General features: G+C 34.2%; 1 protein-coding gene across 2 annotated transcripts in view; it reads right to left on the bottom strand.

Moving 5' to 3' along the window:
• Nucleotides 1-24,681, bottom strand: part of SPIDR (scaffold protein involved in DNA repair) — a 627,114-nt gene that overhangs the window by 376,739 nt on the left and 225,694 nt on the right. For both annotated transcript variants that reach the window (XM_016431530.2, XM_056823886.1), the window contains one exon: nt 23,446-23,665. In XM_016431530.2, coding sequence (XP_016287016.2) covers nt 23,446-23,665 — 220 coding nt within the window. The remainder of the gene's footprint in view (nt 1-23,445; nt 23,666-24,681) is intronic.

Raw genomic sequence — 24,681 nt, 5'->3', positions numbered from 1 at the left:
GTGTGTGTGTGTGTATAAATAGACATACTTCACAATAGTTTAATGTTTGAAAACACAGGGCAACTCTAATATCTGATTTAATGTCTCAATAAAATGTATCCAGAAGATACAACTTCCACTTGGATTAAGCCAAGTCATAATATGAAATCTCTTGTTGCTCTTCAGTCATGTCTTACTTTGGATGACCCCATTTTGAGATTTTCTTGGCAGAGATACTGGAATGGTTTACCGTTTCCTTTTCCAGCTCATTTTTCAGATGAGGAAACTGAGGCAAACAGGGCTAAGTGACTTGCTTAGGGTCATAAATGAGCTAGTATATATCTGAAGCTGGATTTTAACTCAGGAAATACGTCTTCCTGACTCTAAGCCCAATGCTCTATCCACTCGATGACAGATTATAAATATGTAACCCAAGAGAGTTAAGCATTTCATCATTCTAGGACTGAACTTTAAAAAGGATTATACATTTTTCTGCAGTTTTTTCAGATAGTTAAAAAAGGTGGATGGGGGAAAAAAGGTGTTTCCATCACCTTTCTGTTACTGGTGGTGAAAGTCAGAACATCAAGTTTACCTGAGAATGTCAAACCTTTTCTATTATTCAACAATAGTGCTGAGAAGCTTACTCGGTGGAAGCAAGGCTAATGTTCTAAGTGATTTTTCCTATATTCCTGTCTCCCAATGTATTGGAAGAGACCAGATCATGATGTTGATAGTTGGCATTAAAATAGCATTTTAAAACTTGCAACTTGCTTTAGATATAATATCTCATTTGAGACACATAATAATTTTGTGAGATAAGTAGGTACCGTAGGTTTTATCTCCATTTTTCAGGCAGGGTGATTCAGGTTCTAAGAGTGAAGGCAACTTACCCAAGATCATATAACTAGGGTTCAATCTATGGACTGGGGTATTACACAAAATTATATAACGATATTATAGGAGATTTCACAAGGATTTTTATCTATTATTCAGATACTACAGGGGAATCAACATCCATGTTTTACCATTATGAATGTAATTTTCAATGTTGTTTGCTCTCTAAATTTCATTTGAAGTTAAGCAGTAAGGGAAACTTGGACAAAATTTTGGTCTCTATAAAAGTGCCACTTTTTGATGATGATAATGATAATGATGATGATAATGATGATGAATAAGAGTAGGAGGAGGATGAAAAGAAATAACAAAGACTTATAGACTTCAGAGTAAGTCTTTAAACACCTTAGCAAAAATACTTGAACTGCTGATGGATGTTTCTTTTCATTTGCTGAAAAAAGAAAAAAGACTCACAGAACATCAGTCAGAAATGTCCTTGGAAATCTTGGAAATCATCTAATCCAATCGTCTCATTTTACAGATGAAGTAATTCAGGTTGACAATGATCTGTAGATCCATTGTGTTAGAGATGTCAAAGTAATGGATCTGTGTGATTAACTGAAGTCTATTTATAAATGCATATGGTGTAATATGTACAGTTGAATATGTAGACCCCACCAGTGGCACTTGAATTTGCTATATTAATAAATTTTCTGATATCAATTGCTTTTTGATCATTTATTTATATAGTATATATCTCAAATGAGATACTATACTTAAAGCACTTTTGATGTGCTTACAAATTCAAATGAAGTCACTGAGAGCAATACTAAAGTAATAAATGAATCTCTGGAGGGAAAAGAAATCCCCTGTTAGAAGACAGCTTCAGTGTATGATTCACTATTTAGTTTTACTGAGAAGAAGCTTTGACACACTGGCCCACAAAGGCATGCAACTATATGTGCCTTGCTTCACCTTTTGGAAAAGAAATAAACAATTCCTTTGAGCATCACCTGAGGTCCTTTAAATATAATAGGTAAATAATGGTTAATTGATGACTAAAAAGCAAGTTGACAATAGGCGATTTATTAATAAAGCAAATTCTAGGGCTCCTGGTGGGAGTTAATACTCCTTCAATTTTATATGCCATATTCTCTTTATTTACAGGCATATTTCAACACAGATTAATACCAAAGATGATGGGCCCATAAGAATGCAAGATAAGATATAGTTCAATTAACAAAATTTTTCATCCCAAATCAATTTTTAAAAAAGTTTTGGTGCTTATTGGGTTAACCCTCAGCAAGCTAGGAGGAAAAAATTAACTAGCTAGAAAGACTAAGAGGGCTGACATTTTATTATAACTACAGTTCACCACTGTACTTACTCTTCCTGAATGAACTTTAGAATTCAATTTCCATGGGGGGAGGGGGAGTCTAATTTTAATGAAGTTCTGTTTAAAATATGGACAATACTTTCCCTCTCAATAATGTATGAGATTTTTTTTAACAGACAGAAAGTAAAGAAGAGAGGGGGAAAATTGTTTAATTCTTCCCAGATGATAGTTCTGTACTAACTGAAAATGAGGCAATAGACTTGATAACCTGATTGCCAAGCAACACTGTTCTCTCATCTTTTCCTGATGAATCTTGGGAAGCTCACAGGGCATTAAGGGGGTGGGGGAAAGGAAGGAAAAAGGCTAATGAGTGGGTGACTACAAGGTGCCAATTACCAGCTGATACATGAATTCTAGACTTGATAAATGCCTTATAAAGCGCCAAACAGTCTGCCTTCTCTGCTGGCACTCTCTTTGGTAGCTAGGCTGGAGTGAAGAAAGGACCAAAGCTGATTAATAATCCTAGCCTCATTTCTAATAAGGGAAGTTCCAGGACATTATTATAGCTTTTGCAAATACTCCAGGTCAGTATCTTCGGTTCCTGACATCTGGCCCCAATTCCACTTCCTCAGTGACAGAGAAGGGTCTGAATCAAGTTCCACATGAAGCTAAAGTTGTTCTTCCTCTGGAAGTTACAGGAAAGGCAATAAGGCAAAAGTTATTTTTGAAGATTACATAGAGCCTCTGGCCCTCTCTGTAACAATGACAGATAACAGGGATAGAGAGCCATAACCAACATACATCTGAGAATCTGGAATTCTAAAGGTTCCTGGTGACCAGAACACAGCTTCGCTTTATAGCCTGGAGCAATCTAGTCAACCCTAATTGCTCTGTACCTTGAATATCCTCATCCATAAAATGGGAATAGTAAATAAAACTGACTCATCACACAAGAACCGGGGAAAAAATAATGAGTTTGGGGTTAGATCCTTCAATGCTTGTTCCCTGGAGGAAAATCAATTCTTTCTGGGAGCCAAAAGAGGAGTGTAAAGGATTTTAGGAGAGGCAGAATTAGAATGGATGGAATGGGTAGAGGGCTAGTCAGAGTGACCCAAGTTAGAATAGAAATTCAAACACTTCCTACCTATGTAACCCTGGATAAGTCACTTAACCTCTGTCAGCCTCAGTTTCCTCATCTATAGAGATAAAAACAGCACCTATGTCATAAAGTTGCTCTGAGGATAATGTGAGGAATGTTGGTAGTATTTTGAAAACTTCAAAGTACTCTATGATAATAATGATTATTATTATTATTATTAACTATAAACTCAGTTTGTAAAATGAAAGATCTGGGCATGCACTCACAATCAGTTCAGAAAGACATTGAGAAGTTCTATTTGTTTTTCTCATAAATTAATTACAAGCTAGATAACTAAAAGGCATCTGAACTTGTTTGTTCACTTCCAAAGACAAACTGTTCACCATAAATCTCTTCCTTTGTAAGAGCCAGGCCAAATTTTCAGAAGGTTAAGGGAAAATAAACACCACCACTCTGATGAGTAATATTTGGGGTGGTTTTTCCCCACCAAATGACATTTTTTGTAGTGGGTTGTTCTAGCAACAGTGCCTCCACTAAGGACTGAGTATAGCACTTTCATGGGGGAGTTAATTAAGCAAACTAGGAGTGAGGAGGCACTGCTTCAAATTGCCACTTGTTCTTTCATTTTTTTTTCCTTTTCCTTTTTAAGCTAAGCACTGGGGAGGCAAAAAAAAAAGCAAAAGATAATTCTTGTCTTCAAGGAGGTCACAATCTAATGGGGAGGCAATAAGCACTACATTTATATATATATATATATGTATGCATATAAATAGGATAAAAAAGGAAATAATTATAAGAAGGAAGGCACTAGCATTGAGGAGTTGGGAAAGGCTGAGATTCAGTTGGAATTTAAAGGAAGTCAACAAATTCAGGAGGAAGAGCATTCCAGGCATAGGGGATAGCCAGAGAAGATGCTGGAAGCCAAGAAATGGAGTATATCTTGTTTATGAAAGGGAAAGGAATCCAACATCATTGGATAGAAGGGTATATAGTAGGGATTAAGGTCTAAGAAAACTGGAAATGTAGAACAAGGCTAGGTTATTAAAGCCTTTGAAGGTCAAATAATAGAACATTTTGTAATTGGTCCTTGAGGATACTGGGAGCCATTGAAGTTTATTTAGTAGCATGAGTGACATGGTCAGATTTGGGAAAGTTGTTTTGGTGGTTGAATGGAAAACAGATTGGAGTGGTGAGATACTTTTAAAAAATCTGATTCTTTTCTCTCTTTCTCTCCCTCTTACTTTGTGTTTTTATCAATTATTTTAAAAAATTTTAACATTTACTTTTAAAAAATTTTGAGTTCCAAATTCTCTCCCTCCAAGTGGAAAAATACTCAAAGCAGGAGCCTACTTTAGCAGGTCACTTCAATAGTCTAGATGTGAGGCAAAGAAGGGCCTTCACTTGAGTGATGTCAGAGAGTAGAAATATTTCTGAAATATTGCAAAAGCAAAATCAATAGGTATTGGCAACAGATTGGATATAGGGGGTGAGAGAGAGTGAGTAATTGAGGATAACACCTAGATTCTGAGCCTGAGGGATTGGGAGAGAGATGACAAGTTCAGTTTTGGACATGCAGATTTTAAGCCATATAAATGTCTACTGGGCATTCAGTTTAAGAAGTTTAAAAGGAAATTGAGATGAAAGACTAGATTACTAGAGAGGTTGGGGTAGGGTGATTATCAAATAGAGATGGTAATTAAATTAATTACATGCATGGAAGCTAATGAGATCACCAAATGAAGCTGTATTCAAGGAGAAGAGAAGGTAGCCAAGGACATAAAATGAGAGGAGAAACTTAAAACTATTCTGTATAAGGATCAGTTAGAGGAACTGAGGGTTTGCCCTGGGAAGAAAAAGATGTGGAAGAGAACATTTAGAAGGCATCATGTTGAAGAAGGATGAAAATTATTATTTTTCAGTTGTTTATCAGTCATGTCTGACTACCTGTGGCTATATTTGAGGTTTTCTTGGCAAAGATACTGGAGTGGTTTGCCATTTCCTTCTCTAGCTCACTTTATAGATGAGGAAATTGAAGCAAATAGGATGAAGTAATTTGCATAGGGTCATACAAGCTAATAAGCATCTGAGCTATAGGGAACAAATTCTGGCTCAAGAAACAAGAATAGGAAAAATTCTGGAGAATAGCAGCAAGTATAAAATAAGTTCTAAACCTTTCATTAGACAATTGGATATTTTCTTGTGTCCCTGTATCTTGTGTCTTCTTGCCTATTAAATAAAGTGGTGCCAAATAATTTAGTGTCTATAGAAATTGAGGGAAGTAGAAGCAGGGTGAAATGAAGGAGGTGATTTCATCATATGTGTATCATGAGTCCCATGTCATCTAAACAGAATTTGTTCTACAATACTAGGCCATGAGAGTTAGCCAAGGAAACTACCCAAAAGGAGACAAAGGACTGTGGTACTTAACACTGGTACTGTCACAGAGTATTTTGTGTTTCTTCTACCATTACTATGTAAAATCTAACTATGTCAGATTAGAAAATAGAAAAATGTGACACAGAGAAAGAAGGAAGAGAAGACTAATGAACATTTGGAGTTATATAACATCTTTGAAGCTCTTACTGCATAAAGGTCACCTCTCAATGAACCAATTAATTATATTCCAAGAAATAAAGCTGTGCTATTAGGTGAGAGGTAATCCAATGATAGGAGCTGGAAGGATGTTAGGTGACCTCTAGATCATTTTGCAGAGAGCAGGGTGTGAGAGCACCAATGATGATATTCTGATGAGGGGTACTAAGACACATATCTATAAACCTGATAAAAATGACAGTGCTAGGGGGCAGCTGGGTGGCTAAGTGGATTGAGAGTCAGACCTAGAGACAGGAGGTCCTGGGTTCAAATCTGGCCTCAGATACTTCCCAGCTCTGTGACCCTAGGCAAGTCACTTAACCCCCATTGCCTAGCCCTTACCACTCATCTGCCTTGGAGCCAATACATAGTATTGATTCTAAGATGGAAGGTAAGGGTTTAAAAAAAATTCAAATCTAAAAAAAAAAAAAAAGGACAGTTTTTGTCTTCTTGGGTCAGGTATCCAAGATGTGAAGATGGAGACACAGGAGACTACCATGAGGAATTTAGAGTACAAATCCAATAATCATCTTATAATCAATTCTGGAAGGGATCCTGGAGGTCCACAAGTCCAACTTATATCTGCACAAAAATGCCCTCTACTTAATTGCCAAAAGTAGTCCTACTGACTCAAATATTTCCAATAAATGGGATCATATACCTACTAAAGTAGCCTGATTCACTTCTGGCTAGCTCTAATTCTCAGCAAGTTTTTCTTGAAACACCACTTAAATTTGTACTTTTCCAACTGCAACCTAATGTCCTAAGTTCAGTTCTCTGAGAATAGGTCTAATTCCTCTTATCCTCATGATAAACATCTCAAATTTCTTAAGATAACTCTCATGTCCATCCATTCTCTTGTAGTTAAATATATTCCATTCCTTCAGTCTATTCTCACATGGCAAGATATCAAGACATTTCTCTTCCTTGGTTACCCTCCTCCAAACATTCTACAGCCTATAAATGTTTTTTCAAAGATGTGGCACCCATAACTGGATATAATATTTAGATGTGTACAGGTTGTTTTCCCCAATAGAATTCAGGATCCTAAAGGGAAAGGGATATTTTGTTTTTATGAAACAATGGCTCACATTCTGTAAATATATAAAAAATACTTGTTAATTGATTGAATTAATGATGTGGTCTGTTCCAGAAAAAGAATATCAAACAGCACTATGCCTTCCCCACTATGCTTTTCTTAAAGCAATCTAAGATTATATTAGTATTTTTGGTTATCTAATCACACTGCTTACTTGATATGAGTTTACAATCCACAAAAAAACCTACAATCCTTTCAAGGTAAACTGTTATCTGGCCACACCTTTCCAAACTGGTACTTATGAGATGGAATTTTTAGCCCAATACTAAGATTTGAAATTTAATAAGAATATATGTAATCTTATTGGATTCAGTCCAATGTTTTAATCTGCTAATGGGGTTTTAGAGGGGAGGGGAACCTAATTATCATCTTATGTAACAGCTATTTCTCATTCCACATTGAGCTTTAAAGTTTGGAAATTACTTCAAATGTTATCTATATTTGATCCACATAAACCCCTATGTGGTCATTGATATTATTATTGCTATTTTACAGATGAGAGAAATGAAGCTGCCTATTCCTGACACCACTGTTACAGGATTTTGCACGTCATCTTTTTTGTTTTTAGTTTGAGTCACTTGGCTTTGTTACTATCTTACATATAAAATATCTATAATACCTTGGGTATCCACACTGGTGTCCTTAGGCAACTAATCCATTTCCCACTCATTAGAAATATCCTTTTGTGTCTTCTCAATTTTATTTCTGAAGGTTTCCAATCCATCCGGGGCTGACTTCCTTCTCAGAATTTTAATCCTATTCTTTCTTTTTTTCTGAAACTTTTGAAATGTACAATACAAAAATCTACGTTCTATGTACATTCTCTGTCCAACTCTTCTCTCCTCTTATACAAATTCTAAGATGAAGTGGCACTTCATTTTAGGAAGGTCATGCATAAGTTGGAAAGCGTGCAGAAAAGAGAGATCAGTATGGTCAAAGGTTTGCAGATTATCTCATACAAGAACCAGGTGAAGGAAATGGAGCTTCCCTCCCCACTTTTAATTATGGCAAAGAGAATAAGAGGTTAGAGGAGGTGAGTGTGGAAAGAAAAAAATGATAACTGTCTTCTGGTATTTAAAAGGCTGTCAAGTGGAAGAAGGATTATTCTCTTTATTCCTAGAGAGTAAAAAGTAGAAGTAACCCAAAGAGAGACTGAAGCTTGATTTAGTCTTTTTTTGTATTTGGAAAATATGTAATATCAATAATATAACTTGGGATCATTTAAAATATATCTTTTTAATGTAACAGATCATGAAGCATATATACATGGGAACGAAAGTGAAGTGGCAAAGGAAAAAAGGCTTAATGAGAGGAATTTAAGGGAGGAAAGGAGAAGATTTGAGAAATCTCAGACTAAATTCCTTCTTGTAGTAAATTATAGTTCTTAGAAGCAAAAAATAAGAGTAACTAACTAGGTTTCTCATTATAGGACATCCTGAAGCTAACTTTGATTTCAGCCCAGGAAGACAGTGGGTATAGACAGGGCCCTTTCTTTCTTTTTTTTTTTTTTAATAAGAATCACAAGCTTTTCTTGGTGGTAAGGATTACAAATGAGCCAATGAGAAGGCTGTATTTGACTTGGAAACACTCTATTCATGTTAATAATGTTTAATATTTAACTGAAAGTATATTTTTAAAACAACAATGTTCCTCAACAGATTTTCAAAGTTGGGTGAAAAATGGCTTACCTACCTGACAGAAACCTTCCATAGAGCAGATGTGAAAATGTGTTTCAAATCAGAGGTTTCAAATTTTTTTTAAATTTTAACTTAAACATCTGTCCTCTCCTTACATGTATTCTAAATTGACTTTGTAAGACTCTTGATCATTATTAACTTGGGAGTGTTTAAGGCTATTTTACATATAAATTTTACATTTAAATATTGTGCTTTGTACTTGTGATCAACTTCTGTTCTGGATAACAGGAAAATATTTTAATTAAATCCACTGGTGCTTACACATTGGCCTGTGGCGTTTCAATTCCACTTGCTACCCTCACAAAGGAATTCCACAATTCTCAGAATTTCAGGAACACAGACTCCACTAGAGAGAGATTCTTATAAGACTTAAAATTATGTACATCTACAGGTTATGTTCATGTAGGTGTATAGGTTCACCAAATTATAAATTTAATGCTGAAGGGATATTATGGATCAACTCCCTCATTTTGCAGAGGAGGAAACAGAGACCTAGAGAGATTAAATGTCTTGCCCAAGGCTAAATAGAGATGGTATTTGGGCATAATTCCTGTGACTGCAAACTCAAGGGTATATTTAAAAACATGTGGATTAATATTTTAATAAAACCAAGAGTTGTAACTTTACAGTATAAAATCCGAACCTATATGGTTAGGAAATAGTGGTATTGCTGGAGAGAAATTAACTGCTTGCCCTGGATATTCATATTTAAATCTGTTGATTGGATTATTTTTGCCTTAACCAGGATATGGTCTGCCTTGTTTTAAAAAAAATTATGCAAACAGATTAACAGATTTCCCAAAAGACCTGGTGAGAGCTAAACTCTGATACTCCTATTAAGGTGAAATGAAATAATGTTTTCAAATTCCTTTCCACACCATTAGTAAACTAATAAGTTTTTACTAAATGGTTACTATGTGGCAGGAACTCTGTTAAGTCCTGGAGATGGATAAAAAGAACCCCCAAAAACCTAACATTCATCAATATAAAAATATAGAATATATATGAAGTAAATATGAATGTTTGGGAAGGGAAGTTTTAAAGCATAATGAAGATGTCAGCTATTGTTACTAATTATTTTGATGGATCCATTATTTTTATTAGTCTGGGGATTCCCTCCTACTGACAGATTAGATAGATTACTTATCCTTTTGATACTTTTGAATCTTTCCTCTTTTATAACCATTTTGTTCCACAAATCCTGTATAAAGGATGTTCCGAAGGTTGCTCTCTAGCTTCTTTAATAATCCAATGCCCCTCAGGTGTAAGCAACACTATTCATCTGTTGTCTCTTATGTTAGTTGCATGATCAACCAACCTCCTCATTCACCCATGCCCTCAATGATGCATTTAATGTCATGCTTTCTCCTATTTTCCATGTGTAAGTCAGCATTGGTAAAATGTTGAAACTAGAATATGTCCACCAAATATCTTCCATTTGCCCTTTTGATTACATTTCATTTGGACTCTTCCAAAACACTGGAATGCCATAATTCATACACTGTCAACAGGACAATGATGGTGTTAAAGGCTAAGCTTTTGTAGTAGCAGCAAATAGTTTGGAATCACTGAAAACATTTCATTTTTCTGGAAATAATCAATCTTAATTTATTCCTTCTAATTAATTCTGGGATGCATACACAAAAGGTGGGATGTGTGTGTATATAAATATGAAAAAATATGTATGTATGTATTTATGTATATGTGTACTTATCTCAAGCTATCTATTGATCTATAATATAGACTAACAAATTCTAATCCCATAAAATAGTCTGGGCAATATGCAACTTATATTTGCTTTGAGTTTTTCAGTGTCATAGTTATATTATATTAAGAGCCTTAAAGTTTAAAGTAACTGGATATAATAATATCATTTGAAGGTAAAAGCATCTAGAGAATCTCTTTTTCGGGGTGGATTCTACATACAATATTTATAATGCTAAAAGATACCATAGGTTTGCATCTCTTCCTCTTTCATATTTCTCAGTTTCACTAGTCAGTGGATCATTAAACAACACTATAGTCTCAAGACTCCATGTTTTATGGGATCAAATGGGGAAGCTAGGTGCCTGCATGTAGGACCTGATATCAGGAAGGCTCATTTTCTTGAGATCAAATCTGACTTCAGATTCCTCATCTATAAAAGTTGCTGCAAGAGGAAAAGCAAACTACTCTAGTTTCTTTTCCAAGAAAACCCTAAATGAGGTTAGCATAACTGAAAACGAATGAACAATAATCAATTATTCACTAGCTTGACAAACTAGTATCTACACAAAAATTTTAAAAGAAACAAATTCCTGCTATCAAGGAGTGTGTATATATAATAAATGCACACACACATATATTTTGATAGAGACATGCATATAAGTATATTGAGAATAAATATCAAATACATGAGGTGGTTAGGAAAAGAAAACACTAACAGTGGAGGTAAATCAGAAAAGACTCTCTGGATTAAGTGATGTTTCATCTGTGCTTTGAAGGAAGTGAAGGATTTTGTCAGGTGAGAAGAATGTAGATTCCAGGAACAAAACACAATCAGTACAAAGGCACTAAGATGGGAGATGAAGTACCATGTCTGAAAACAAACAGAAGGCCAGTTTTCCTGAATAATAGAATGAAGGTAGAAAGGTAAGTTGGGGCCAAGTTGTGAAAGGTTTTAAAAGACAAACAAAGGAGTATAGATTTGATCTCAAGATAATAGGGAGCATATGAAATTTAGTGAGTAGGAAAATGGCAGGGATAGAACTGAAATCAAGGAAAATCACTCTGGCTGCTGTGTGGAGAATGGATTTTAATAGGGAGAACAATTAGAAATTTACTGCAATAATCAAAGCAAGAAATATTAAAAGTTGGAACTAAGGGGGTGGGGAAGAAAAGGAGTCATATATAAAAGATGTTGCAGGATTAGAAGGAAAGATTTCTCAGCCAATTATCCTGTGGGGTAAGGAGAATTGCAAGCTGAGGGTAGCATGGAAGTTACAAATCTTTTGAATCCTCAAAGAAAGAGTGAAGTTTGTTAGAGGGGAAGGTTTGAGTTCTGCTAAGATAATAAGTTAAGAAAAAGAAAATACTTTTTGTTTTGGAGGTGCTAAGTTTGCGATGTCTCTAAGATATCTAGTTTGAATTAGCCAATAAGCACAGGGATGTTGTGAGGCTTAAATGAGATAATAGCAATTGGCAAACTTTAAAGTGCCACATGAATGCCAATTAATATTACTAATGTTGTTATAATTATTATTATTATCATTATTAATTTTAGGTCATCTACAAATAAAAAACATCTGGAAGGTCATGTCACTTATAAGAAATTCCTACAATTCAGTGATGATGGACTCCCCAAATCTTTTATTTGTACTTTTACTGAACTCAAGCAATTTAGAAGACACCACAGAGATGTAAAGTTAAGTCTTTAACAACTAAGCTGTTGGAGGGGGAAAATACATCCATATATAATAAATAATAAGTGTTAGATTATCCTTACTGAGATTTTACAGATGAGAAAGCAAACATATGAGTCAGTAGTTGATAAAATTTTCTCAGCCTTTTTACCTTTTTTGGTTGTGGGCAAGGTGGAGAAGATGAGTGGTTGGGGTTGTCTGTTACCTTTTTTAATTTTTTTGAAATCTGTCCCTCTCTCAGGTACCTTGAATAATAATGTCAGTATAACTTCAAAATTCCATCACATCCAATATTGATTTTGTCTGTGTATATTTGATCAGTTCACTCTTCTGACTTTCTAGTATTTTTAACTGCCCTTAGTATTTTCTAACATAGTACACCAGGAGCTAAGGCCGTTGATTTCAAGTGTGGCAGTTTCACAATCAATGCTGGTGAAAATGTCACTATAATAAAACCCCACCAGATTGATTTCATTTGTCTCTGTTCTCCCATCATCTCTAAATGTTCTTAGGAAGATCTGGCTTAGTTTTATCACTTTTTAAAACCCATGTGTTCATAGAACACTGGCAACCAATAGCAAGAAAAAAATCATCCTCTCGCTACACTGGTCACATCTAAAATGATTTCCTAGTCTCAATGAAAATTAAAAAGATGGGAAATGAAACAATCTGCCATTTGGGGGAAAAACAATCAAGTAATTTTTCCCTCATTTGAAGCACAAATTGAATGTCTGGCATTCTCATCTCCTTAATTCAGGCAAACTGGACTGTACTATAATTATGAATGTTTCCATAAATCCATATTAGACAAAAGCATCTAAAACATTTAAAATATTTCTGAAATTTCAGGGCTTGAAGAAAGATATAATCTCAATAATCTTTTTCTTTCATTGTAAGCATTTCCTTTCATTTGTAATTCACGAGTTGGAGACAACTGACACTTTAATGATCATTACATTTATGAAGGAGTTTGTGAAAAACTAACTTATTTTCAACTGACAGGCATTATTTTCTTCTCTCCCTTAAGGAAAAAGAAAAAAAATTATAAAATGTAGTATCTAGAAGAAGAAAATGTGTACAATGGTTAACATGAATCTTTGTTGAACCAAAATTCATGTATTAATCTTATTGAAGATAGGTCTAAGAAAAATGTAAAAACTCCAAAGCAAAAAAAAAATTACCAAAACAACTCCAACAAAAAACTATCTTCTAGTCATTGGAATGAATATTTATGATAGTAGAGAACTATTTTTAACCTTGTATCAATAGCACTACCTGCTTTAACAAAAAGTTTTGCATTTTTTGCTTATGCTCCTTAAGAGGAAAATGTTGGCATATGCAATCTAACTTCTTATTTTCACCAAGATAGAGTCATTTTTTTAATAAGCCATTTTTCTTTCCCATAAACTCTCATTAAAATTAACGAATGGAAGCATGACTGTAAACATGTATCAGATTTTAATCACAAGATGTTAATAAAAGGGTATTTTCTATGAACTTTCAAACTATCTTCTTTACCGAAGCTTCTTTTTATAAAATATTTTTTTCAATGACATGTAAAAAAATTTCAATGTTCATTTTTAAATTTGAGTCTCAAATTCTCTCTCCCTACCTCTTGTCCACTCCCATCAAAAAGGCAAGCAATGTTATACATATATATAATTAAAAACATATTTCCATATTAATTATGATGTGAAAGAAAACACTGATAAAAATAAAGTTAAAAAAGTATGTTTTGATCTGCATTCAGACTTCATAAGTTCTTTCTCTGGAGGTGGAGGGCATTGTGTGGAGAATGGATTTTAATAGGGAGAACAATTAGAAATTTACTGCAATAATCAAAGCAAGAAATATTAAAAGTTGGAACTAAGGGGGTGGGCAAGAAAAGGAGTCATATATAAAAGATGTTGCAGGATTAGAAGGAAAGATTTCTCAGCCAATTATCCTGTGGGGTAAGGAGAATTGCAAGCTGAGGGTAGCATGGAGGTTACAAATCTTTTGAATCCTCAAAGAAAGAGTGAAGTTTGTTAGAGGAGAAGGTTTGAGTTCTGCTAAGATAATAAGTTAAGAAAAAGAAAATACCTTTTGTTTTGGAGGTGCTAAGTTTGCGATGTCTCTAAGATATCTAGTTTGAATTAGCCAATAAGCACAGGGATGTTGTGAGGCTTAAATGAGATAATAGCAATTGGCATGTACACTCTAAGAGACAGATACTCTAAGGCAGTGGGATAAGCCCTAAGGAAAATATAATTACAAATAAGAAACAGTCTTTTACTTCACTAATAAAATTACAATATAGAATATTGCAAGTGATTCTATTAAATATATATAAAGAATAGAATATAAGTTCATAAATGAGGTTAAAAAGCACTGCTATAAAATCTAAGGAAGGTAAGTTTAAATCTTAACTCAAAGGCAGTCTGTTACAATAGAATGCCAATTAGATATAAAATCAGAGGACCAAGCTTAATTCATACCTCACCAAAAGGATAGCAAGGCAAGCAACATTTATTAAATGTTAAATTAGCATCAATAAAATTAAATGAATTAATTAGTACTGTGCTAAATGTTAAAGATACAACCATGTACAAAAAGAAAGATAATGCTTTTCCTCAAGGAGCTTACTTCTAATGGGGCAATACACCTAAAGAAGCTAAAAGAAGGACTGGAGTCACAGGAAGAACCCATATGAAGGCAAGGTACCAAAGTCCTAAGAGACAGAAGTAGATCCAGGAGGGAAATTTAATCATGGCCAACCTGGCTCTGCTCCCTAAAATGCAGACCCAGGGAGAACTCACCAATAAGAGAAAGAAATCGTTGAGTCAAAGTGATATTTTAGGGTAAGAAAATCCCACGCATTAAGGGAAGTTCAAGGATGAGAAGAAAATTGAAGTATAATTGCTAATTTCTGAGAGTCTGAATAAGAGGCAGGAGCGGTATTAAGCATGATGTTTCTGGATCTTTCCCAGAATGGAGATTTAGTTTTAAAGTTTGAGGGAAACTTAGAAACTATTTAGTTCAAATCCCTCATTTTATAGAGGGGGAAACTGAATCTCAGAGACATTCAATAATTTTGCTCAGGATTGCAAAGCTAGCATCAGAAGATTTGAACCCATGTCTTCCTGCTTCTATAGCCTGTACTCCAGCTATTTTGCAATGTTGCCTCTGACTTAAAGTATTAAAAGTTTACCAAAAAGGTCATTTCTTTTATCACAATCACTGAATGTTATTCCAAAAATTTTGGTAAAGTTCTACCCTACCAGAGTCTCAAGTAGTTAGGGTTAATTTAAGGATTGAAAAAGCCATTTTTGCTATGGCTTTTCTTGATTTGTTGATTTAACTTAAACCCCAGTCTTAGTTTAACATAGCATTTTATATTTATTTTCCTTTGTTTTTGAACTGTGGTATAAATCCTCAAATAAATTATATATTAAAAAACAGAAAACTCATAATTTACATAACACCTCTGTTTTCAGATACTTTTTATAACTTGCCCATGCTTAAATAACAACTTTTTTTTTTTTAAAGAAAAGAAGCCAAAGTTTTGGCAGTTTTGTCCACTCAAAATAAGGTTCAAGTGAAACCCTTTAGAACAATTATTGTCAGTGTAAACTTCTCTCTTCAATCCCTAGAGAATTATTATCACTGTACTTAATAATAGAGATAACTTAAAAGTCTTCCTCTCATAAATGTTTTGATAAAAATGTAATAACCCAATTCATTTTCTTTGAAGAATAGGACTTACACTATAGTTCAATTCCAATCCTGGTAAAAAGGGTCTAGACTTTATTAGGTCCTCAGGTTTAACCTGATTTATCTAGTAAGTAAATGTTTAGATTAGTAAAGCTCATTAACAGATAATTGGCCATTAGGGAATTTGTGGTTCAGTTGTTTTAGTTGTGTCTAACTCTTTGTGACTCCATTTGGAGCTTTCTTGGAAAAGATACTGAGTTTGCCATTTCCTTCTCCAGCTTATTTTAAAGATGAGGAAATTAAGGCAAACATGGCTAAGTGACTTACCCAGGGTCCCACAGCTAGTGTCTGAGTCCAGATCTGAAGTCAGGAAAATGGCTCTTCCTGAATCCAGAATCAACATTCTATCCACTGTACCACATAGCGGCCCTCACTAGATGATGGGACATTGGAACATCTTTGTCCATAAGTTGGCTGCTGGGTGGTAATGGATGACTGCTGGCCATTAGTTCTAAAAAAGTTCTATGGGGTTATAATCTATAGCTGTCACTCACATGATGACAGCACATATCATTAAGGTACTGAAATACATCTGAGACCAAAAGAATTCCAAACTGAATGAATTGGTTGTATAATAGATGAAGTCTTGGTCCTAGAGTCAGAAAGATCTGATTTCAAATTTGGTTTCAGATACTTACTAGCTATGGGACCCTCAGCAAGTTGCTGGTCCTCTGTCTCAGTTTCCTTTTCTCTATAATGAGAATAATTATTGTGCCTACCTCCCTGGGTTGTTGTGAGGATAAAATTAAATAATATTTTTAATTGCGTGGCAAACCTTAAAGCACCACAAAAATAGCTATTTTATTATTATCACCATTAATAATAATATTATTATTGAAGGAGTTGAACCGAATGGTTTGGTCCCATGGCTTAAACCAGCTCCTAAAAACAATATGCTACAATAATTCAGGTTCTCATAAGTATAAAACTATAAAACTAATTAAGTTTCTTCTTCATGCCATACCCTTATATGGGATAAATAATGTTTGGGTCTGGGAAAGTAATTTTCTTCCCACTTTTTAAGGGATCTTTTGCTTCCTGCCCAAGGAACAAATTGCCAAAATATTCCTTTTGGATCAATTTAAATGTAGAACCACTATAGCATTTTCCTTTTTACAAGGTGCTTACTATTCTAGATACCAATTTATACTGTATAATGCAAGTAATGTTATAGTAATTCTAAGCAAGTCACATTCAAAATCTAAACGTTGACTTCTCCACTAGCCAAAGGGATATCACATTTTGTTTCCCAGAGATTTAGTAAAGATTTATTAAATAAGGTCCACAATTAACTTTGAAGTTCTCAGGAGAAAAAAACTATAATTCAAAATATAAAGTTTTATTGTTATTATTGCTATTAAGTATAAGAAGGAGGTATTTTAAAGCTGTTGGTTTTATAAACAATCCCCATTTTAAGGGAACAATTTAGAACCTCTTCTCTGGTGGGGAAAGAGGAGATGGCCTAAGGGGAAGAAATACTTATTGCTCTATGCCAAGTTCCCAATTTCATGTAGTTTACAAAAATCCACTCCTCAATTTTTAAGAAACAGAGAGCTATTTTTAAGTGGCATCCAGACTAACTTCATTTAAGATTTGGGCAAAGACAAAGAATTCTGAATTAACGTGCAGACATATCCCAATTCCAAAACATTAAGATATTTTAGGAAACAAAAGAGTTGGAAAATGAAGAGAGGATATATTAAATGTAGTATCATCCAATCTGACTTGACATCGTTAGAAATTCCTATCCTGTCTTTCTTTCCTTTAGAAATATTTATTAAACTACAACATAGTAAAAAAATACTAACTCGATGAAATGAAAAGACTTAATCTCAAATCCCATCTTTAATGTTTTTTACCTGTATGACCTTTTCTTCACTTCCAAAACCAAGGCTGAACTAGATGGCTTCTAAAATGCCCTCAAGCTCTAGATCTATAATCCTATTAAAATAAAGGTTCAATTCAATTAACATAGTAAGTGTACCCTCAGGGTTAAGGGGGGCATTCAGGCAGCACAGTGGATAGAGCACTCAGGGACTTCAAATCAGGAAGACATCTTCATGAGTTTAAATCTGGTCTCAGATGCTAGCTGGGCAAGTCACTTAACTCTTGTTTGCATTTGTGAAGGGGAGATTTTGGAAAGGAAACAAGAGTGCAAGTAGAGTGACAAGGAATGCAGTTGAACCAGGAGAAGCAAGAGCAAACCCTTTTAGAGCATGGGAATCCTGAGAAACCAATGACCAGCCAAGGGAGTTGGATCCATACTCTGGAGACAGAAACATTCTCCAGGACCTAGCTCCAACCTTCTGTGAACAGAAAATTGTTCCAGAAAGATATTTAACAACATCCTGAAGACTGTTAAAGCTTCTGACTCTGCTGTTACCCTGAGAAGACCAAATCTCAACAGGAGTTGATTGAACTGCTTTAGTGGGCGCACTGGCCTCACCTGGGATAGACTTAATCACTCCTGATACCTGGCTTCATTTTTGTTCTATGGGTTTTGGTCCACAAATAGATTAGAATAGAAGGGAAGTTCCTTAGGCAGATAGAGAATTCAGTGTAGCCTCAGCTTTGCTTAGGACCAAAGAGACTTTAAAGCAAGGTCAGACTGGTAGGTAATAAGATCATTTTATTAGTCATAGGGAAACCTTTCAACCCACATTCCTAACCCCATCTTCAATTTACAACTTTACAATAAACCTTGTTACTTTGAAAAGCAGTCAGATTGGATACATACTGGTCCAAGGCCGAGAGCAGCCATTTTTGTTCCTACCTTTGACGAGATCTTTTGCCTGACTGGGTCAAACAAAATTCCCAGTCACCTGCCTTTGATCTCTATTACACCTTAGTTTACTCATCTGTAAAATGAGCTGGAGAAGAAAATGGCATATTATTCCAGAATCTTTGCCAAAACCCCCCCCAAATGATATAACAGAAATGACTGAAACCACTGAACAACAAAAAGGGCTATAGATTAAAGTTAGTTCTTAAGAGAACACCAAAAAAAATTGAAAGAAGACACAGTCCCTTCTTTGAGAAGTACATACATAAAGAAATGGGGAAATATAACAGATATATAGGGAAGAATTATACAAGATAAAATGTGATGAAAGCAAAGAAGAGATCCACTGTATGATGAGAAGATTTGAAGGGATATATAAGGTAAGTCTTCATGGACTGGAGAATAGCTGTGCAGGGTCTTATGGAAGATAACTTTAAACAGGTAAAAATGAAAAGAAAGTACATGATGGTCTTCACAGCTACTGTGAAGTTGGAACTTTGAAAGAGAAGGCAGGATGACACTGAGGAATAGGCAATTCAAATTAACTGTACAGTACATAAAGAGTAATAGGACAATGCATATGGAAAAACCAGATTTACTATCTGTATACTAATGAACACTTATTTATCATTTATTTAATTAACTTATAATTACCTTTTATTTTAATTTATTAAAACCATTTAAATTAATTTATAATCACTAATTTAATGTTCTATTAACTAAAGTTAATGTTTAACTATTCTTCTGAACAGTAAGTAAAAGAAGAGAGACAGCCCCTTAAAAGCATTAGTAATTTGGGGGGAGGGGTTTGGAATAGAAGTAACTTTTAAGTTGACACTTGTTAAGAATCCAACTTGAGGCTTTCTACTATAATAAGAATATCTGAATACCAGCTGTCAGATATGCTTTTCAGTCACTGGCTTCCTACCTTTATTTGAACTAAAATTGTCAATTGATCCTGAAGGAAAAACTTGGAACTCTTGCCCCATCAATACTGTATACTTCAGATAAAATGAAATGTGCTTTCCATGACTGAATTATACCTTAATCTACACCAAAGTAGATTTCAGCCTGGAAAATGGAAGCTACTTGTTTTTAGTCTTTTAATTTCTTAAATGTCTATATTCATATATTATATTCACTGACTGAGCCTTAAGGAATCTAGTTAATTTCAAATTCAATTTATTCTTTTTTTAAAAATCCATACCTTCCATCTTAGAATTGATACCAAGTTATATAACAGTTCTAAGATTCAATTTATTATTTCCTTAAAAAAAAAGCAACTAGAAAAGGGAAATTAAGATAGTAGGGAATCTGAAAACTGTTACAAAAATAATAAAAGCCAGCTTTATAAAACCTTTCCAAAGTGCTTAGAAAATATCTCATTTGATTCTCATTTTACAGATGATGAAACTGAGGCAGTCAGAGGGAAAGTGACTTGCCCAGGACAATACAGAAAGTATGTCTAAGGAAGGATTTGAATTCTGACTTTTCTGATTCCAGGTCCAATGGTCTGTCCACTGTGACAACTGACTCTCTGTAATAAAGACACGTAAAGAATTGGAATGACTTATCCTGAGAAGGAGACTACACTGGAGGATTTAATGGTAGTCTTCAATTACTGAAAGAGTTGTCTGGTGGAAAACAGAATCTATATATTCTGTGTGCCTCCAGGGAAAAGAATCATGTGCAAATGGAATATAAATATGAACTTTCTAGTAATGAGAGCTACTAAAAATAGAATGCATTTAAGCTAAAGCTAGGTGATGAGATGTCAGAGATATCATAGAGAGGATTCATTCCTACATTGGGTGGGATGTTATTGGGTGGGATGTTTGAGTTATAAACTTTAAAGTATTTCCTACCTCTAAAATCCTGTGACTCTAAAAGGCAACTGGAGGAGTGGGGTGGAGGAGAGAGGATGCCAGTGAAAATACTAACTGAATATTATAAAAATGAGAGCTTATTTCTATGTGCATTGACTGAGTATTTCTCTCCTATAAAAAAAATTACCATTCCAGAGCTTAAGTCATTCTAGAAATTCGAGCTATAGCAATAAAGTGAAAGAGAAATTTAAATTTCTTTTTGTAGATATGATGGCTTATTCAGAAAACTGCAAGGAATCAGTAAAGAATCTGAGGCAATTAATCACGTCAGTAAAATAGCAAGATACAAAATAAATTCATAAAAATCAATAACTTTTCTATATGATCTTACTGTAAAACCAAGAGAAAATGATAGAGAATCTTCACTCAAAATGACCACAGTCAGCTATTAATCTACAAAAAGATACATAATATTTATAGAAATATAGGTATGAAACATTCTTTACAAAAATAAAAAAACAAATATTGGGAGAGAAATTCACCATACATGGCTAGACAAACCAATGTAATAAAAAGTGATTATCTAGTTTAAATTACTTTATGAATTAGACAAAATTCATTAGGAGGAACAAAGTCTAAAAATCAATGGGAAAAAATTGTTTTTAAGTCAGGAGTGGACTGGGCATAAAATTATCAGATCTCAAATGCAATAATAAAGCAATTATCCCCTGGACCAATTGGTACCAGTTAAAAAACCAGAAAAGTAGATTAGTGAAGCAAACTAAATCAAACACAATAGTAGTCCTATATTTGATGGACATAATAACACAAACTACAGAAACTGCTATGAAATTAGAAAACAGTTTGTGAGCAACAATTCATGGTCCCAATGCTGTCCCCAACCTTCTCCTTTTCCTTTCTGGCAGCCTGATGACCCCACACTTCCAGAGGCTCACCAATAATGGTACTAAGTTTAATGTAAATACCCAATATACTTGACCCCTTTAGCGGGTCAGAAATCCCATACTTCAGTAATCTATACAATTCAGCCAACCCAGTAGTACCATTAGTCCCAGCCCTAAGGGGGGTAATTCTTAACTAAATAAAGATAATCAGACAGAAAAAATGAACTGTCAGTTACATAAAAATTAAACAGCTTTTGCATAATTGTGCCTGAAACTATGGGGGAGGACTTTTGCATTAAATACATATGAGTCTGGTATCTAAGATACACAGGAATTTGACTGTATATTAGTTCAAAATCCATTCTCCAGTGGTCAAAAGCTTTAAACAAAAAGTTCTCTGATGAACTATTTGAAAAAATACAAATGATCAACAGCCATATAAAATTTCCAAATAATGATAAAAAGATAACACAAATTTAAAAAATTATGAGCTTTATATAGGTTATCTAATATTTATCAGATTTGTATAATTGGAAATCTGTTACCCTCAAAACTACATTTCCCAGAAGCCCACTGACTTTTTGTTGTTAGGTACTTCCTGTAGACAGGGGATATTAGGCAGTGGGGTGGCTGGTCCTGGACTCTTTGGCTTCCTGTCAGTGGTAAGTGGGAATTTTGAACAGGCTGATTAGTCATAGTCATGTGGTGTTTTTTAAAATTTTGTTACCTATTTATTCCTTTACTTCTAATGATCATTAATAAATCTTTTAAATGTAATATTTAATTATTGATGATTAATTTTAATTTTTACATATTGGCAAAGTCTATAAAAAAATGGAGATAGTAATCACAGGAAGGGCTGTGTAGATCCATGAAATGGTTGAGACCATTTATACCATATACAACAACAAACTCCAAATAGATATTAAACCTAAATATAAAAGGTCAAACCATTAAAAAAAGTTGTGAACAATAAGAGATACTTTCATAGATGTGGTTAATGGAAGTTCATTTGGGACATCAGTCTCTATATCTCACTCAGTTGAAACAATTTAGAATTTAAAAAATAAAGTTTTTTAAACAACTGAAGTGTTCATATCCTTTGGCCCAAGAATCCCACTACTGAACTTGTGTCTCAGATCCATGATAGGAAAAAAGATAACAAAATAATAGCACATATAGCAAAATCAAAACTAAAGACAAAAAAGACTGAAAAATAAAACGAATGTCCACCGTTTGGGCAATGGCTGACAAAATTAATATATAAATGTCATAAAATAGGATTATGCCCCAAAAGTTATGAATATTAGAAATGCAAAGAAACATGTAAACGTATTACAGAGAAAATAAAATAAAACCAAAATAATAATATATGTGTTGACCTATAATAATGCATAGAATAAAAACCAGATGAATTATAGTGAACAATTCTGGTTCTGTAGATATTCTAAAGATATATGCCTTTTTATTTAAGTGGGAAGGCAGGGAATTCAAATATGTAACATGGTATATGTTGTCAGATGTAGTGACTGTCTTGGTGGACTTTCCTAAAATGTTTTTCTTTCTTGTTGGTAAAGATTTAATAATTTAACTTGGGGTAGGGAAGAGTAGAGCAGGGCAGGAAAAAAGAGGTTTTTTTTAAAGGGGAAAATACTTCATGATAAACAACAAGATTGTAGCAAAACCAAAAAAAGAGTAAAAATTTTTTAAATTACTATCCTATAAAGAATATTCAGTGCTTTTGAGAAAACTACACTCATAATTATATTACAAATTCCCTGACTTAATATCATTTATATTAATCAATTATATTATTCACTAAGGCTTTTCTTAGAACAATTTTGAAAAACAAACAAGAACAAACAAAAACAAAACAAAAGCATTCAGTTCTTGTAACAACAATTAGAAAGAAGAAATCTTGATTTTTTTTCCCCTTCAGGCACTAATCTGCCTGCCAGAAACACTAATAAGCCGCCAAAGACAGTTCATCATTTCTGTTACATAAACCATAAGACAAAACCTGACTCCCTTCTGCAGAAGACTTCTCTGTAATAATATGACAAAAATGTTCCAGATAAAAATGTCTTTTTGTAGGAGACAAAAGTTACTAACTAGTTACTAGAACCAACTCTTTGTACTTACCAAGGAGGATAGATATGGATGATATCCTGTGGACTTCCCTTCAGGTAAACTGCAGTTTCCTTTGTGAACAGAACCTTGAGTTGGGTCCCAGGTTCCAGGACAGCATCTTTAGAAGAGCTGTCAGCAGGAGTCATCTCTAACAACTCACAGATGGCGATCTGCATTGTGCATTCCTCATGCATCTCTATAATCTTTACAATCAACACTCCAGATTTTCTGCCTTCAAAATGAAAAGACAGAAACAAAAAAGTTCAAAAGGACTCATTTACACAAAGAACTCCCCTTTCCCTTTTTCCATCGTGAAAGAAAATATTATAGATATTCTGCAAAAGTAAAATATGGACAATACTTATTAGTCATCAAAATGATAAACATGCCCATATGTTGCACATAAAAATATGACTACATGTAGATATATGTGCATGTATGTCTGTATGTAGCCATCTAGGTATTTATAACTTGTATTGATGGAATATTCAAACTATCTGAGTATTATTCCTATTACCTAGGAAATAATAGTGCACAACACTTTTTAGATAGAATTTTTCCCCCATCAGCTATCTTACACACATATTTCATAGCTACATTCTATTTTATTCCTCCAAAACAGATTCTTTATGTCACTTCCCACAAAAACTATTCCAAACCTTCTCTTCTCAAGCCTCCCACATTTCCCCATCCCAACTATCTCTAAGCTAAGGACCTTACCTTTTATTTCATGGAGAAAACTGAAGCTATTCCCTATAAACTTTCCATCCTCCCATTTTCTTCATCTCAAACACCATTTAAAACTTGCTCATTTTCTCCTCCTTTTTTTCCACACTCTGATAAGGTGGCCCTTTCCATTGCCACAGTCAGTTCTTCACATGATCCTGTATTCTCCCAACTGCATTAGTACTCCTCTGTCAATCATTCCTTCTGCCTGTTCCTGTACTCACTTTAATCTTCATCCTCCACCTATCTACTGGTTCTTCCCTATTGCTTTTAAATATATTCATCTCTCCATCCTTAAAAAAAAAAATCCACCTGCTAGTTTTCACTGTCCCCTTAAGATCTCATCCTATGTCTCTTCCCCTTTTCTTAGCCCAAAACCTAGAAAAAGCTGTCTATACTTGTTGCCTGTTTGTTTGTTTGTTTTTTTTTACTCCTGCTCACTCCTATCTACCTTTGGCACTTTTGCTTCTGATCTCATCGCTTTCTTCAAAATTACCAATGATCTCTTAATTGCCAAATCTG

The sequence above is a fragment of the Monodelphis domestica genome, chromosome 3, assembly GCF_027887165.1.
Source record: "Monodelphis domestica isolate mMonDom1 chromosome 3, mMonDom1.pri, whole genome shotgun sequence".
NCBI classification, from domain to species: Eukaryota; Metazoa; Chordata; class Mammalia; order Didelphimorphia; family Didelphidae; genus Monodelphis; species Monodelphis domestica.
This window is presented reverse-complemented; position numbering and strand designations above follow the sequence as displayed.